Raw genomic sequence first — 17,215 nt, 5'->3', positions numbered from 1 at the left:
TGTGAAACCCACCCTTGCCACAAAATGAGGGGATTTCGCACTTGTACTTTAACTTGTCCTGCACCTTTAGGTATTTTATTTTTGTTCACCTGCTTTTGCAAACAGACCAGATCAATTGGAAACTCATCCTCCTTACTTGGAACCCCTATTAAACATGTGGACATCGGATTTTCTGCTGAGACAGTGGACAAACACATATGATCCTGTTGCAAGGCTTGGGCTAGCGTGACCCACACATTTTTCTTGGGCTGTGGAACAATCCATGCATCCACCGTGGAAGGGTAGATGGCCATTCCCTGGAACCAAGCGATGAGCAGGAATGTGGAAATTGACATTCTGCTAGTCTGAAAGAAAGATAAAATCATACAACAAAGTGAACTAACTCTGATAAAGATACAATTTGCTCTGCCAGTATAAAGGAAAATGATTCTCCCCCCTCCCACTTTCCCCCTTCGTTGAGGAGGCCCTGCAAACCCTGGAGTCCTCGGGGTTGCTGCTGCTGAAGCAACCACCCTTTCCCGTGATTTTATCACTGAGTCCTCTGTCATCAGCATAGCTTTCCTGGTGCACTCCTCGATGAGCTGATCGAGTGTGGGGGGAGGCAATGATGGAAGGGCCAGGATGACTCGCTGACAGGCTTCATTTGCATTTGTGGTGACAAGTTCTAATGTAAGTTGGTCTTGGAGCTCTGGATTTTGCACCCTTTTTTTCCACAGAGGCTCGCACTCGATCCACAAAATCCATGAATGGTTCTGAAACAGACTGCTTTAAAGCGGTATATGAGACAATAGGGTCTTTAGAAGGCATGTTAAAAAATGCACGTTCTGCTGCATCCCTGGACACGTCCAACACTGCCCTGGGAATGCCTGCTGCTTGCTTTTCAGCTTGGCTCCAATCACCTTCACCCACTAGATGTTCTAAAGTGATTTCCTCATCCTCTATATCTGTGGAATGGCTTGGACTTTGCAGAATCTCTGGGAGGAGATCTGCTGAAAGTCTTTTCCACGTTCTTTCCCACAATCTAAACTCAGACTGAGGGAGCAAGCAACTGAAAAGACGCCTCAAATCAGCGGGGACAAATGTCTTGGAGCATAGAGTGGCTTTTAAAATGCTCTTTAAAAATTCACTTCTTTCCCCAAACTCACGCTTCGTTTTGCACAGCTCCCTAATACTATCATACGAAAGGGGCTCCCATTTGGCGTTCTGTCCCCTGGTATTATAAATCACAGGAGCTAAGAACGCAGGGTCGGTGTCTCTGACCGGTTCCCGGTTTCCCGTGCTGACAGCCTGGGCGCTGCCATTGCCAGGGACACCGGGAGAGAGGGAGGGAGGAGGGCCGGCTTGTGTGGGAGTGGCCGCAGCCGGCGGTGCCTTGTGGAGCGGGGCTGGGGCAGGGGCAGGGAGTGGTGATGCAACTGCGAGGGGAGGAGATGAGGGCTGAACCGGGGGCTGGAATGTGGGCTGGATCATGGGCTGAACCGCCACAAGGGAGGAGGGGTTGGGATCCGGAACGGGCGGAGGGAGGAATGCGAGGGCTGGGGGTGTGTTCTGGGCTGGCACAGGGAGCAGGGAATGCTGGGATAGAGAAGGGAACACCGCGTGGCCGCCTCCATCTTGTGGGGGCTGCATGAGGGGGATGGGGGGTGCAAAGCATGGATTTTCAGCTGCGGGAGCGAAAGCAGGAGGCGGAGAAGGGTTAGAAACTAAATCTACATCTGCACGGTTAGTTTTCTCACCGCAGGGGGTGCGGGGGGACACAGGGGACGCAACGGGGCTCTTTTCTGCTTCCCGGGTGCCCTGAGTGTCTGCACTCTCTTTCACAACATCGTAAACGACCAAAAACATTCTCATAAAACCTTTTTTCACTGAGGGATCTCCTGCCTTTGTCCTTTCACTCAGCACTGCACCCACATGCTTCCAAAATCATCTTTCACTACTTGCTCTGTTACCTCCAGAACACTTACTGATAACCATCTGACAAACCCTTTCACGAGGCTCTTAGGAAATTTGACACCTGCACTCTGCAGGGGCTCCTGAACTTGTTTATAAATCTTTTTCTGCTGTTTAGTCAGCCTAACACCCATGGCTGGCTCCACAGCAAAATCTCAACCAATTACTGCAGCAAACCCAAAGTTCTAAAGCTACGACGGAGACTCCCGTCACGCCTGCGCGCTGGTGTGTCCCCCCACGGGCACACAGGAGCCGATGTCTCCTGGCCGGGCCCCTGCCCCCCAGAAACCGAGACTCACCCACCGCCGTCCCTTAGACACCACTGCAGTAACAGTTCCCGAACCCTCGGGCGGTCTCCCTGGTGTAGGAAAGTGCCGTCCAACCCGTGAAGACCTCGCCGGACAGAAATCGGTGTCTGTCTCCACGGCAACAGTCCCGCTGGGCTGTGTGGAGAGGCAAATGCCTCACCACCAGTGTGATCCCAGAGCTTCTCCCCGCACAGCTGACAGCCTGCGTGGCGACTTATTCGCACCGCTCTCTGCTCTGCTGCTCGCGGTGACACTGCAAAGTGTCTGGAAAAGCTCCTAGCCAGTTCACTGTCCACGATGGCTGCGGCTCGCTTGTTCAGACCAGTGCAAAGCCGCACATTGGGCGCCACTTGTTGCTTCTCTTTCGACCGCCACTTTGCTCTTGGGGGCTACTCGCCGCTGTCCCCAGCCCCTCCCCGGCCCCCCGGGACCCTCCGGCTAGCTGGCCCCTCTCGGGGCCGGGGTTTTCCACGGTCCCGCTGCCCTGGGCTTACCAGGCAGCGTCTGGGTTAGCACGGTCCGAGCTGCGGCGCTGCCTCAGTCGCCGCTAGGATTCGAGATAAAGAGACCAAGAGAGACCAATGGTATGCTTGTCCAGAGAGATTGTATTGCCTGAAGCGTTGCAGGGACCAAAGGCCCTGGGCTATTGCCCAGATACAGTTTTATACAGCAAAATTAAGAGATAAGGTCTTAAACAATAGAGACAGTGTTCAGCTAAGGCACATCAGAACCACCCCAGGGGCCAGGTCCAATAGGAACTGCTCAGGGGTGGGGAGAAGGGGGTCTACAGAGGAATGCTGAAGCGGGACTTTCCCGAGACAGTGGAGCATACATAAATGTATCTTTTACCTCAGTTTACCATTCCCAAGGCCTTTCTAATACAATGGGGCATACATGAATGTATCCTTTTCCTCAGTTTACCATTCCCAAGGCCTTTCTAAAACCTTCCTCCACGCTACCATGCCAGCATGATAACAACAATCTTGGGAACCAATCTCTGTTTTGAGGCCTGGGAAACTGCATAGTTGTACAAGGTCTGGAAACGAGATAATAAGGACAGGCATAGCCTTGAAGATATGCCCTGTCCTTGGAAGGCATGACTTAGAGATGACAAACTTGGCTGGGAGAACTTAGCTACATGTAGGAGAAGTAAAACAAAGACCTTTGTAAATTAACCAATCAGAGCTTACTGCTGACTATGCCTGTAGAATAACCTATATAAGCTAAGATATCTTTGAATAAAGTGGGAGATTGCTTCTCAATCATATTGTTTGGTGCTTGTCTTCCCTGGCGCCCACATCAGTGGCCAGTTTTCTTCCCCAGAGGAAAGGGCCGGTGTTTATGCTCCAGGGCCTGTGGCCCTGAGTGGGCAGATGACTGCAAAAAACCTGAACGTGAAGGATGTGTCCCAGACCCAAGCTGCCCCCACCACAAACTTGTGCTGCCCTGACAGTCCCAAGCGCACCCTGCAAACTGACATCAGGAACCTGTGATGGCAAATTTTCTTTTCCATGAAAAAGGACCAGTGTTTGTACTCAGGGGCCTGTGGCCCTGAGTGGGCAGCCACTTACAAAAAATCCAAACAATGAAGGATGTGTCCCAGACCCAAGCTACCACCACCTCAAACTTGTGCTGCCCTGACAGTCCTAAGCACGCCTTGCAAACTGACATCAGGAAACTGGGCTGGCAAGTTTTGTTTCACAAGCTAGATATCCCTCATGCATGATCAGGGCCCTTCACCCCTACCAGGATGTCAGGCTCCAAGTGGCCTTTTGCCTCCTCAATTTCCAAACAGTGCAGGATTTCTCCCAGACCAAGTCTGTCACCCCCAAGTATTCAGGGATTTTTTTTCATGCCAAATGCCTGCTGCAAACTGACAGTATGACACCTGGGGCTTGATTTTTTGTGTGCTGGATTTCTCCTCGAGAAAGCTGACAGCCTGTAACCCTAACTACAACCACTTAACTGGGCCCAGAAATCACAACCTTCAGACCAGCAGCATGGGACCTGACCCACTGCCCCTCCACTGGCACCTTTCCTAAGCATTCCACTGCATTGCAGTATTACTCTGCATTTTCAGTGGGCATCCTGTATGACCCTCATCCTGACCCTAAAAATGCACCAAGGAATTCTAAAATAGCCATTAGGAAGGTGTAACAATACTCCAAAAGACACCAGAAAAGTCTTAAAAAGCCTTTAAAATTCCCCTAAATATTCCTAATAGTCCTGTAAAAAAACTCAAGGAAGCCTGCTCGGCCTCAAAACCCTTCCTGTTGCTCTCTGGCCCACAGATGTCATCCCTACCTTTTTGCAGTGGGTTCTGTTGTCCTCTGAGGGTTCTGGCATTGTCCTGGTGCCAGGGTCGCTGCCCTGTCCCAGCAGGATGCTTCTGGTGTGGTCTCGCTGTCAGGCTTGCTGTGCTGTGCTGCTGTTGTTAGGGGTGAAAAGGGAAAAGGCTGCTTAGGGTGAGGTTAGGGCTGGGTGAGGGGTGCTGCACCTGTACCCTAACTTGCCTCCTAAGCTGTACCCTGTAGCCCGGATCTCCACTGGACTGTCCAGCCCTCAAGCCCTCACCCTTTACCCCTAACCCCTCCCTCTGCCCCCCAGCCCTCAGGCTCTGGCTGTCACCCTTGAGCCCCCCTTCGCCCCTCAAGCCCCCTCTCAGCTGCCCCTCAGCTCCTGTGTGCCACCCTTAATCCCTCTCCTTTGCCCCTCAGCCCCCAGCTTCTCCGTGTCACCCTCCAGCTGCCCCTGCCCCCCTCAGCATCTCTCTGTGTCACCCACTGTCCCCTCCCCTGTTCCTCCCTCAGCTCCCAGCCTCCATCACCTTCAAGCCCCCACAGTGCCCCTCAAGCTGCCCCTCAGCCTCTGTGTCATGCCCTGAAAAGACCCTGAAAACCATAAAAATGCCCTAATAAACGCTCATCTTCAAAATGTCCTAAAAACCCAACACAAACATAAAAATAGCCTCAGAATACTCTTAAAATACAATAAAAATACCCTACTTTTAAAAGAACCCTAAAACACCCCTAAAAATTTCCAAAGAACCTTTAAAAAAAATCCATAAACATTTCTAAAACAGCTCTAAAAATACCCCCAAAATCCTTAAAACACCCTGTTAGAACCTAAAACTTGCCTCAAAAAACCTAAAAATACCCTAGTCCTAAGTGTCCTCCATATACTCCCAATAGTCCTAAAAAAGCCCTAAAATTTTCAAGCAGTCCTGAAGAAGCCCCAAGAACACTCAAAAAAAAAACCCTAAAAATTCTAGTTACCAAGAAAGCCCTTAAAATACCTTAAAAAAAAACTTTTTAAAGCCCTGAAAAGGCCCTAAAAGTATCGCAAATATTCCCAGAAAATTAATAAAAAAGCTCCTGAAAGAAAACCTCTAGAATATCCTTTGAAAGCGCTTTTAAGAACCCTAAAAAAAAAAAAAAAAAAAAAAAAAAAAGTGCTTAGTCCTCAACCCCTACCAGTCACTCTCAAGCCAGCAAACATCATCCCTGCCTTTTAATTAGGATAACTGCCTGCAGCTGCTGGGAGGGGTCTGGGGCTGTCCCATCATTAGGGTCACTGCCTGCAGCTGCTGTTGGGGAAAACTGGTGTTTCAGGGTTGCTGTTTGGGGTGAGGGCTGCTGCTATACCCTAACCCTTCCTGGTACCCTGTGTCCTGTCCTTTGTACCCCTAACCCTCAGTGTCAGCTCTCCACCTGTCAAGTCCTCCCTTTTTTCCCCTCAGCCCACAATGTCTGTGTGTCACCCCAACCCCTGAAACTGTCCCTTGGCCCCCTAAACTTCACTGTGCACTCCCCACCCGGGGAGGGGTGGTTTTTAGGGTGAGGTTAAGGGTGGTGTGAGGCTGGTTCACCTGTTACCATCAGGCACCCCCCACGTTGTCCCTCAAGGCAACCCCTGCCCCTCAGCCTCCTTCTGTCACCCTCCATTCCCCCACCACAGTCTCTCAGCATCTCTGTGCCACCCTGGAGCCCCCCTTTTTACTCCTAAAGACCCCTTCTGCCTCTCAGCTGCCCCCACCCTCTATGCCACACTCCAGCCCCATCCCCTCAGCCCCAGGTCCCTTTGTGACACCGTGCAGCTCACAGATATCATCCCCGCCTGTTTTATTTCAGTGTTGTCCTGCTGCTGGGACCACACTATCCCAAGTTCGGGCTCCCATGTGGTGCTGCTGGGAGTCACAGGTGGGCGGTGAGGGATGGGGCAGGGTGGGGAGTGGTGAAGGGTGGAGAGAGTGGGGTAGGGTGGGCTGGAAGTACAGATAGAGGTGAGGGGGGGAAACAGGGACAGAGAAGAACAGGGGTGAGGGGAGGAGGTTGAGAATAGGAGGGGGCACCACATATCTCCTAAACCAAAGCTGCAGCAAAATACAATTCTGATTGCTGGGGCAATCAGCAGTTTGCACCTGCTGCAAACTGACATCAGGAACTGGGAGTGGCGAGTTTTGTTTCACAGGGAAAAGGGCCATTGTTTGTGTTTCGGGGCCTGTGACCCTGAGTGGCCAGCCACCTCCTGAAATTCCGGATGTCAAGGATGTGTCCCAGATCCAAGCTGCCACCACCTCAATCTTGTGCTGCCTGACAGTCCCAAGTGCACCCTGCAAACTGACATCAGGCACTGGGGTGGCAAGCTTTGTTTCAGAGGGAAAAGGGACGGCAATAGTTTTCAGGGGCCTGTGGCCCTGAGTAGGCGGCCACCTCCAAAAGTTCCGGGTCTCTAATTAGGGCTATCTACATTTTAAATAAAAATGTGGAAAATAATAGACTACCAGGTAGCATTAGGGTTAAGGAAATGCCTTGTCTGAGATATTTGGTCCTGGGGCATGGATAGAAGTGCCTTGAAATGCAGTTTTAAACCCTTACAATGCTGAAAAAAAGCAGTGCTCCCTTCAAGTGAAGCCCTTAAAATGAGGAAAATGGGGCAGTGCGTTCTGGTTTAGAAATGCTTTTCCCCAAAATTATCCCTGTGTTATATTATCTTAAACCATTTCCATTGGGTAGGTACAACTGGGAGTGCTCAAAGACCGGGAATGCTGACCCATTGATCACTGGGGAAGAGGAAGAGCAGGAGGTGTTGGTTTTACAAACTGGGTGTGTGGCTGTATTTTGGAGTGTGAAATTCTGGTATTGTAAAACTGGATTACCTCGGTATTTTGGAACTCAGTATTCTAGTGTTTTGAAACTGGGCTACTGTGATATTAGACCATAGCTGCCAGTGCAGCCTGAACAGTGCTGCTAAAGCAGACTAGCCAAAAATCTCAGATAAGGTGGGGCAGATGAATGCGTGCTGTGCGCGGGAAGAGGCGTATGAGTGGGCTGGGTCGGTAAGTACGGACATTCGACACCCAGGTGATGTCACCTGAAGCCCATGATACTTGGCTACTTGGGCAAAAAGAGCTACTATGGCATCAAGCCGTGAGGAGGGCCAGGGACACGGCAGACTAATGTCGAGCAGCACACCGACCACCGGCCGATGCTCCACCCGCGCACCGAGACCGGACGCGCCGTGACGCCACTGCCGGAAGCGCCTCCGTGCGAGCGCTGCGTGCAGCTCCGGCGGGCGCTCCGTGCCGGTGCCGGCCATGAGCAAGCGCAAAGCTCCCCAGGAGAGCCCCAACGAGGGCATCACCGACTTCCTCACCGGTAGGTGTGTGCGCTCGGTCTGTTCTGTGGGTGGGGAAGGCCGCAGCCGGGCTGTTCTCACCGCGGTTCTCCTGCAGAACTGGCCAACTACGAGCGCAACGTCAACCGGGCCATCCACAAGTACAATGCGTACAGGTACCGCTTCCCTCCCGCCGCGCCCCCGTCCCGGGCCCCAGCCCGTTCGGGCGCTGACCGGCAGTGTTCCGTAGGAAAGCGGCCTCGGTCATTTCTCGGTATCCGAGCAAGATACAGAGCGGGGCCGAAGCCAAGAAGCTGGTAGGTGCTCGTGTCCGGGTTGCGGGACACGGCGGGAGGATCTGGGGCAGCCGGAGCAGGGACGAGGTGCCGGGGGTTCCTGGGAAGCGTGGGAACAGCCCCGCTTCTGCCAGCGCCTCCTTCCGGTACCTGAGTCAGAGTTGGGGGACGCGGACGAGGTGTGGCCATTGTAGGGGTTTCAGAGCTGGAACTGGGCATCCCATCTGAGCCTCTGCCTGTAAAAATAACTTTCCACTCTGCTCTCTTACTCCACATGTAATGACTTTAAGTGATTTTTAAGTTAACTTGTTTGTACTCACCCCCAATATTTAGGATGGAGTGGGTGCTAAAATAGCTGAAAAGATAGATGAGTTCTTATCCACTGGAAAACTACGTAAATTGGAAAAGGTGGGTTTCTTTCTCGTGTTTTGTATCTCTCAATAGCTGCTTTTCTTGATAACTTGCAAAGTAGCCCATTTGTTCTGCACATTGCTGTTGTTGTCCCTGGAGAGTCTTAGGAGTGGTGAACACAGGAGTGTATGGTAAGTAGAAATCAAAAATTGAGAAGCTCAGCCAAAGCTTCAAAACTGTCTATTTATTAAAATATTTTAACTTACATAATCAGCATGTGCAGCTCCTCTGTCAGAAGTGGAAATCTGTTGCTGAAAGGCTTTGGAGTTCTGTGCTTTAGGCCTGCTGTTTGCCTTAGTGTGGCCAGTTGGGTGGTTTTCAGGCTAGTTACATTTGGCATTGTGATGCGCCACACTGCCCTTGGTACTGTTTTGCAGTGACTTACAGTGAACCTCCAAATCAGAGTCTGACTAAGCTATTTTATCTTCTCAAGGCTTCTTTTTATTTGTTTGCTTATTGCAAATGGAGTAAAGAAGGATTTGGGTTGCACTGTTTTTGCTTTTTTTTTGTAGATTCGACAAGATGATACAAGTGCTTCTATCAACTTCCTGACACGAGTCACTGGCATTGGGTAAAAGTTTCTTGGGGTGTTTTTTGGGCTTTTTTTCCCTGTTCCTGTTCATTTGGTAGACTTAGCAGAATTTGGGTAATTGCACATAGTGAAGAGAATAGGCCTGAGCTGATGATGTAATGCCCACACCGACACACTGTAGTCATGATTATAGGATGGAATGAGGCAAAAGGGTATAGAATGCTGATCTACGGACTTTGTGGTACAGGAGTGGAAGTGGGAAGCTTCCTGAGAGGGGAAGGAGAGAGATGCAGGTCAAGAATGGAACTGTGGAAGTGAGACTCTGGCTTCAGGGTTTTCTTAAAAGGAGAAGCAGACCCTCGAAGGAGGCAACAAAACAAAAACAAACAAAAAAAGCCCATCAGAACTTTGCTGCAATGTTATCACGCATTTGGTATTACTGTCTGAAGCAATATTGCCTATTTGCTGTGACTTTTTAAATTTCTTATATATCACTGTGTAGTTATATCAATGCTAAAAAATGTGCAGGCCAAACATTGGATCTCTGCTGACCAAAAGCGTAAACTGAAAATGAGTATGCTGAAAAGATGTAAGCATCACAAGCAACCTCAGTCTTAGCCTTTAAGAACCTACACAGCTATAAATCATTCTAATGTTCAGTGTTGTAAGATTCTTGCTGTTCCTAATGCCAGATTGCCTTGTCTCTTTGCAGTCCTGCTGCTGCTAGGAAGTTTGTCGAGGAAGGAATTAAGACTTTAGAAGGTAAGTGAATATGGGGCCTTGGTTCACACTCCAGTAATCTTTTTTCCTGTCAAGCTGCCTCTTCTACAGTGGTCCTGTGGTAGCATATATGCCCTAGGCTTTAAGGAGGGCATGTAAGATGCTAAAGCTAGTACACAGGCTTAAGGCATTTCATACATATCCAAAGTAAAGTACGTGCAGGTTACATGGAAGGTAACAAATATTTTGGTGGTCTATTAAGTCTTTGTTGGAAGTGCTCTGTGCATTTGTGGTCATCCTATCAGCTGCTGTGTAGGTAGTTTGAAATTCCCTCATTTGAGGTTGTATTCTCCTTATGTATTCTTTACATGCATCATCTTTGCACTGATGGAAACTTACTGTAAGATTTTTAGTCCTCAGTTAACTATTTTGTTTGAATTTTTTTCTAGATCTAAGAAAAATTGAGCACAAGCTGACCCATCACCAGCGAATTGGGTTGAAGTAAGCTTTCTTGGGTACAAGTGCTTGGTGTTTCTAATGACTCCTTCAGACACCAGGATGTAATGTAAGGTTACACAGACTGAGTAAGGTTCTCTTCTCTCTGTGCTCTATATGCCTTTCAGCAGTTATTTAGAGTTTTTGTTTCATTTGGGTTGGAAGGCTTAGTCTCCAGAGGTAAGTTAATAACAAATGGCTTCTTCAGTTAGCTCATGGATAATCACTTTAGCGAGGTTGTGGAGTTGTTTCTTTACAATCTGCATAGAAGTGGCCCAGGCTGGTTTTTTATGTGCTGTGAACAAGGTAACGTTTGCATGTCTGAATGTGAGAATGCTGTGCAGAATGTGTGTTTGTCCCTCAGTATTCATCAGCTTGATTGCTGTTCGTTGATTGTCTCTTTGGTGTGGTAGTTCTGGAAGAACTATAGCTGTGTTTGTCAGAAGCTGCAAGTGAACCAAATAAAGCCAAATGGTGTTTCACATGCCCTCTTTTTCTCCACAGTCAAGCAGCATGTTGACAATTTGAGTTTTATGGTGGAAGGCAAATATATCTGGAGCTGTGTTTGAGTTGCAAGCTTCCATTTAGCTCCTTCCAACACAGGTCTCCTCTGACTATGGGTGGGAAACCTGTTCCTATTGCTCGCAAGTGGGCTGAGTTTTGTCAGGAACCTTCTGTATTTTCAGGGGCTATGTAAATATTAAGCAATTGGTTATATAGTAATACTTCTCCTACCTCATAGCAGCTCTTCACATACAGTGGAAATGCTGAAACAGTGTTCTGAGTATTGTCAAACTTGCAGTTGTGAGATTTTACTGTCACCTTGCAAGATGTTTTCTAAGATGTTTGATGAGAGGAGCTTTTTGTGATGTGACAGTGGTGTAAGTTACTATTCTTTCCTCTGATAAATGTTTAATTGACTAAAATTTTAAAATGCTGCCCCTGCCACTCTTTCAGATACTTCTATATTTATATTTGCAGATACTTTGAAGATTTTGAGAAAAGAATCCCAAGAGAAGAAATGCTCCAAATGCAGGTAAAAATCTCGTTAAGGATGTGATGTGCTGATGGCCAGTGAATGACTGGCCACCTCTAAACACACTTCTTTCCTTTTTACATAGGAAATTGTGCTCGAAGAGATAGAGAAACTGGACCCAAACTATATTGCTACAGTCTGTGGCAGTTTTAGGCGAGGTTGGTACTCTGTGATCTTGTTATCTTTATTTTGGGATAGTAAGCAAGACAAGTTACAATGTATGTTGTTGTTCTTGACAGACTGTGCTGGAACCTGGCCTTTCCTGTTAGTATTGTCTTGACTAGCTAGTTCAGTGATGAGATGCCTGCATAAATCCTTGCTCCTCCATCCTTACCCCATAAAGAGTAGAATCTTTTAACGTGAATTGTTTGCTTTGTTTTGACATTAAAAACATTTGTGTTTCATTGCTATAGAGTGCAACAAGAAATTATTGGATATTTTCTTATGTATGGAGAATATAAACTTTTATTGAAAGAACAAGATTCTTTTACTTTAAGATTATTTTTTGTTTTGCTAATATCTCTAATAGTGACCATTCCCTGCTAGAAAAACATGTTTACAAGAAGAGGTAAGATATACATTCACCAACATTAGCATACTTTGCCACACACAGGATTTTTCTTTGCTTCTTTCTTGCCTAGGTGCAGAGTCAAGTGGCGATATGGATGTTCTCCTAACCCATCCCAGTTTCACATCCGAATCATCCAAACAGGTGCATTTCTCAGATGCCACCGATCAGAACTGTACATTGCATATAATCTCAGACTTGTGTTGCAGCTTTTTGTGGTTTTGTATTTACTGTAATATTGAACTGAATTACTGAATATTGAATTTCTCTTGGATTGCCATGTTTATTTTGAGGAGTTACAATTACTTCTCAGGTCCGTATATTACGTTGCACATCTTTTGCGGAACTAGTCAATATGCTTATTTTTACCCTTCTCTCCTTCCTTTTCCTGTCACATATATTCCCCCACCGCCGTGAATTAATGTGCTTTAATAATGCAGAACTGTAAAGCTAGCTGGATTAAAGGTAGACTGACTATTTGTTTATGTAGTCATAATCATTTAGATGATAAGAAACTGTCCTGCTGCCCTTGCAATCTTTTGGGACTAACACTGAAGTAGTATTAATGATAGTGGGTTTTTTTCCATTGCGTTCCTTCTATAGATTTGTTGTTTAAAAGCTGAATTAGATTTGCCTTTTCCAACTAAAGGCGATCTCACTCGGGGGTATTGATAGAAATTTTTTATGTTGCACAATTTTAATTTTATTAGCTTTTTTCCAGTATTATTGTTACATTTTTTTTGTTTGGGTCAAATTTCATGTTGTAGAATAGTACATATAATTATGATGATGTCCTGTACTTATAGGAGTCTCTATCTAGTAAATAGGTAAGATAGTCTTGTTATCTTACTTGTGAAGTAATTTCTTCTTTGTTACCATTGTTCCTAGTCAAAACTTTTGCATCAGGTTGTAGAACAGCTGGAAAAAGTCCACTTTGTCACAGATATGCTGTCTAAAGGTGACACAAAATTCATGGTAAGAGCTTTTTTGGTGGTGAAGGATGTTGTGGGGGGATTACTTTTCCTGCCAGAAGCTAGGATGAATACAATTGCTTGGGTTGCTGGAACTGGGGATGATGTGTGTTTGTTTATTTAACTCCCCTGCTTGTATCTCATAAGAATTTCCTGCAGTTAACTTCTAGGGAATACATTATGGTAAGATTTCAGTATTAGAACATGTACAGGTATTTGTGTAGTTCTAAACCCTGCTGACATAACCTTTATCACATATTGTCAATTGTGTCTGTATTGCTTGAGGTTTCCTGGAACCTCAGCATAACAGCACGTCTTTAATTGCACCAGTGACCACTTCTGTAATTGTGTCCTCAGGATCTTGGAAATATTTAGCTTTGATCTCAGAGCTATGTTTACCTGTTTTTGTCTAATATATAATACACTTTTGTCTCCTTTTTTGTCAGTTTTGCTGTAGAACAGATTTAATGGATAAGCTACTAAACTTAGGATATAATAGGGATTATGTGGGATGCCTAAAGCAAGTAATAAATCACAAGAAAATTATTTTTTTAGCTCCCATGCTGACAGTGCAGAGCTTTTTTTCTTTTCTTAACCTGCTGATATTTGTACATCCTGAAAAGCCTGATAATAATGAGGACAGGGAAATTAGGACTCTTCCTGGTGCAATAAAAATTTAAGCAGTTGTATGCTACAACAGTACTCACAACAGTGTAAAATAGTGATTCACTGTATTCTGATATCTGGCCGTTCTAGTAAAATATTTATTCAACTCAGCAGGAATTTAACTTTGCTTTCCTGGATGGCTGAGGATTATTTAGAAGTTGTTTAGGGGTGGGGAGGTAAAGATGGTTCTCAAATCTGTTTAATTTAATCTGAATTTCTCTCTTGCCTTAATTCCTGATAGGGTGTCTGTCAGCTGCCAGATAAAGAAGATGGAACTGCTTATCCACATCGCAGAATTGATATCCGGTACATGCATCAAAATCCCCCCACCCAAAACCCTAGTTTAGCTGTCTGCTACAGAGTAGGCATTTGCATCATTTTTTTTTTTTTTCCATTCAAATCTGTAATTCCATGTTCAGAACATGGCATTTACTAGGTTTATAATGCTTTTGAGTATGGCAGCCACTGGGCAACTGCCAGTAATTACAACAGGTTATTAGCAATAATGCTGTGCTTCAAATCATGATATTCTATTCAGATTCAGAATTATGTCCTAATTTATTGTGCTGCTTTGACACTGATTCTTGGCAGAAGTGCAAGCACCATAACCAGGTAGTGGCTGAGCACCAGTAACTTCTGGGTAAGGGTAGATCTGTTGAACCTTTCTTTCATACGCAGTTCCTTTCACTTTCACATCTGGCTTGTGGGAAAATCAAATGTACGGAGTTGCACAATGTAAATGCATAAATACAAAGTAAACCTACAAGTGTCGGAACTACTGAATTCTAAATGGCTTGTTACTTCTTTGTTGTATATTTGTTCTAAGTCTTCACTTCTCCTTTTTATTCTAGGCTTATCCCGAAAGATCAGTATTACTGTGGTGTACTGTATTTCACAGGAAGTGATATATTCAATAAGAACATGAGAACTCATGCTCTGGAAATGGGCTTCACAATCAATGAATATACAATACGCCGCTTGGGTGTTACTGGTCAGTCTGAGTTTTTGCACAGGGTATTCTTTTGAGTTACGCACTTCTTGTGATCTCATTCAATTGGTTGCAGTTGTTTTGGAAATACTTCTGATAAATGCTATTGTTGGGGAAGATGAAATAGGAAAGCCTTATAAATAGAATTGCCTGGCAAAAGATCTAGAAAATACAGATATTGAGATGATAACAAGTTTTGAGATACCAAACCTTAGTTACTGAACAACCAGAAAACAATAGTACAGCCAGTTGAAAGCAATTCCCCCTTTCTGATTAAACAATGCCCTTTACCTACAGTTAGGTCCAAAAGTCAAATGGAATGTTCTGTCTCACCCCCCCAATGTAAAGTTCACCCCACACCTGTAACCCTCCCCTGAAGCATTGGGTATCTGTAACCCCATTGGCCTAAGTCCTGTTCCAGCCCACCTTGAAGCCCTCTGATAAGGAGTGCCCAAAGGACCAGACCCTCTCTTGGAACTTCCTCTTGGGACCCTCTCCTAGCATCCTCTATCCCTTGCCTCTCCCTGCCCCCACTCCCTAGGGCCTGCCACGAGTTGCACCTGGCAACTCCAAGCAGGGCCCCTCATGCTTTATAATAAACCACATATTCTAAGACCAGACTTCAGAAATCTCTTGTCTCCATCCATCCAAACTGTCCTGGTGTCCAGCGCTCTTCGCATACTATACTTTGTGAAATTTTTCATGGTGTCCTTTTTTATATTGGGCACCATTACAGCAAGAAGGGGCAGCCTCCTTACATACAGGCAGCTCTGTGGCACAAAGTTACCTATTTGGATCTCCTCATCTATTTAAAGTCTTAGTTGATTTAATGATTTTTTTTTTCTGTGCTATGCACAGCACATATTTAGTTTCCTACTCTTTTCACAGGGTATGTTGTGTCCTTCAGTTGCTTTGCTTTAGAGGAGATGTGATTATATATACCCATGCACAATTATAAATGTATTTAACTGTGTAACCACTTGGCCCCAAAGTTAATTCATTACCTTATTTCCTTTGACACTAATAAGAATTAGTATGTAAACACTATGAAAATTTCACGGAGGGCAGGGATGTTGTTCTGGGTGGGTTCTTCAGGGTTTTTTACCTACAGAAGTTTTGTCTTAATCTTGTAATGCATTTGGCATTTCTGAATGGTATAAACTTTCCACCTTTCAAATACCCTGTGTAATTTGCTTGCAGGGGTTGCTGGAGAGGCCCTGCCAGTAGAATGTGAAAAAGACATCTTTGACTATATCCAGTGGAAATACCGAGAGCCAAAGGATCGGAGTGAATAACTAACTGCTTGTCTAGGTTTATAGCCTACAGAAATACTTTCATAGCTTGTTATGAAGATGTGAAAATGCGTAGTCTTACTTTGAATGTTACTTGAAAAACTGTATATTACTGATATCTAAAGCAAGTCCATGGCACTTGAACAGAATACGCAGTGAAGATAAATCCTGTGCGATTTCATTTTCATATAGTCACAGAATAATTTGGGTTGGTAGGGACCCCTAAATGTCATGTCGTCCAGTCCCTCTGCCATGAGCAGCGCCATCTTTGACTTGAGAAGATTGCTTAGAGCCCAGTCCAATCTGACCTTAAATATTTCTGAGGATGGAGCATCCAGCATCTCTCTTTGTGTCTTATATATATGTAGATACCAAATGAAAAAGCAGGCTATATCGTGAAGTACTCCTGAAGAGTACTATTTTCCACTAGTCTCTGTGTCTCGTCATACCTGTGTTAAGTGTCTTGGTGCAGTGCTGAAGCTCATGATGAGTTGCTCCTATGTACTGATTTCTAAAACCTTTCAAAATATGGGCGGTTTGCTAAGGTGGCCATTCTCCTCTTGCATGTGAACTGAATTTTGTTACTAGATATGTTGTGGTACTATTGATTGCAGTGCTCTGTGTTTTGTTCAGTTTGGTCTGATTAATTGATGAATTGGTACTGCTCCTGTAGATTCAATCTGCCCTTTTTTATATGGAAATCTGTCAAATCTCATTTTATACCCCCCCTTTAATTGTTGGGAAAGGTTATGAGTATTTTGGATGTGAGACAAAGTCTCTTCAAGAATGCATTACTAATTGTATTTGGACAGGGATTCTGTTGGTTAACTTAAAATTTTCAAAGTAGTAAACTACTAGCCTCCATGTGTTACAGAGCATGAGCATGGAATGTATTGGTGCTACTGTATTTGAATACTGTTTGTTATTTTCATCTTGCTTAAGCATACAGAACAACTACATTTTCAACTTGTTCTTATGCAAGGAGAGTTGATCAATCTTAGTAATGGAGATTACAAGGTGATGCTCTTACTTACCCATTTATTTTCTTCCATTTTTCTTGTTAGGAGTTTTAATTATTTTCTGGGAATGTTCCCCATTGCTAATGCATGCAGTAGTATGTAAGAAAACTAGAAGTTAACTTGGTACTATGTGAAGTATTTTGATGTCTCATTGTAAAAATATATATAGCTGATATATTTAGTATTTTCTTCAGTAATCAATAGGAATAAACAAATTGAATATTTCATCATTAATGTGTGATATGTTTTCTCCTCGAGCCAGGTCTTATGAGCTCTCAAGAGAACTTGTCACACCTGAGATAGCCCAGCTACCTCAAATGGCATAAAATTAGCAGGGTGGCTTCTGA

At 45.2% G+C, this 17,215-nt stretch overlaps 1 protein-coding gene across 3 annotated transcripts; it reads left to right on the top strand.

Annotated features, from left to right (window-relative positions):
• The first annotated feature begins 7,578 nt into the window (after nucleotides 1-7,578).
• POLB (DNA polymerase beta) lies at nucleotides 7,579-17,098 on the top strand. 3 transcript variants are annotated; one of them, XM_021535929.3, is made up of 14 exons: nucleotides 7,580-7,915; nucleotides 7,993-8,050; nucleotides 8,125-8,191; nucleotides 8,504-8,578; nucleotides 9,094-9,152; nucleotides 9,826-9,875; nucleotides 10,283-10,334; nucleotides 11,310-11,364; nucleotides 11,450-11,522; nucleotides 12,006-12,076; nucleotides 12,821-12,907; nucleotides 13,811-13,875; nucleotides 14,421-14,560; nucleotides 15,758-17,098. In XM_021535929.3, the coding sequence occupies exons 1-14, from the start codon at nucleotides 7,855-7,857 to the stop codon at nucleotides 15,850-15,852; spliced, it is 1,008 nt and encodes a 335-aa protein (XP_021391604.1). In that variant the 5' UTR covers nucleotides 7,580-7,854; the 3' UTR covers nucleotides 15,853-17,098. The 3 variants fall into 3 exon arrangements, with proteins under 3 accessions (XP_077645400.1, XP_021391604.1, XP_077645401.1); XM_077789274.1 differs by lacking the exon at nucleotides 8,504-8,578 and having other exon boundaries at nucleotides 7,579-7,915; XM_077789275.1 differs by lacking the exon at nucleotides 7,580-7,915 and having other exon boundaries at nucleotides 8,011-8,050; nucleotides 8,130-8,191.
• The last annotated feature ends 117 nt before the right edge of the window (nucleotides 17,099-17,215 follow it).

This window comes from Lonchura striata, chromosome 32 (genome assembly GCF_046129695.1).
Source record: "Lonchura striata isolate bLonStr1 chromosome 32, bLonStr1.mat, whole genome shotgun sequence".
Classification (NCBI taxonomy): Eukaryota; Metazoa; Chordata; class Aves; order Passeriformes; family Estrildidae; genus Lonchura; species Lonchura striata.
Note: the sequence above shows the minus strand (reverse complement) of the source record. Positions and strands in the feature narration are given on the sequence as shown.

Bases quoted from the DNA above. Each gene is read 5' to 3' on its own strand.
- POLB (XM_021535929.3), top strand. From the start codon at position 7,855: ATGAGCAAGCGCAAAGCTCCCCAGGAGAGCCCCAACGAGGGCATCACC. The intron at 12,908-13,810 runs GTAAGAGCTTTT...AATTCCTGATAG, and splicing joins AAGGTGACACAAAATTCATG to GGTGTCTGTCAGCTGCCAGA. The intron at 14,561-15,757 runs GTCAGTCTGAGT...ATTTGCTTGCAG, and splicing joins ACGCCGCTTGGGTGTTACTG to GGGTTGCTGGAGAGGCCCTG.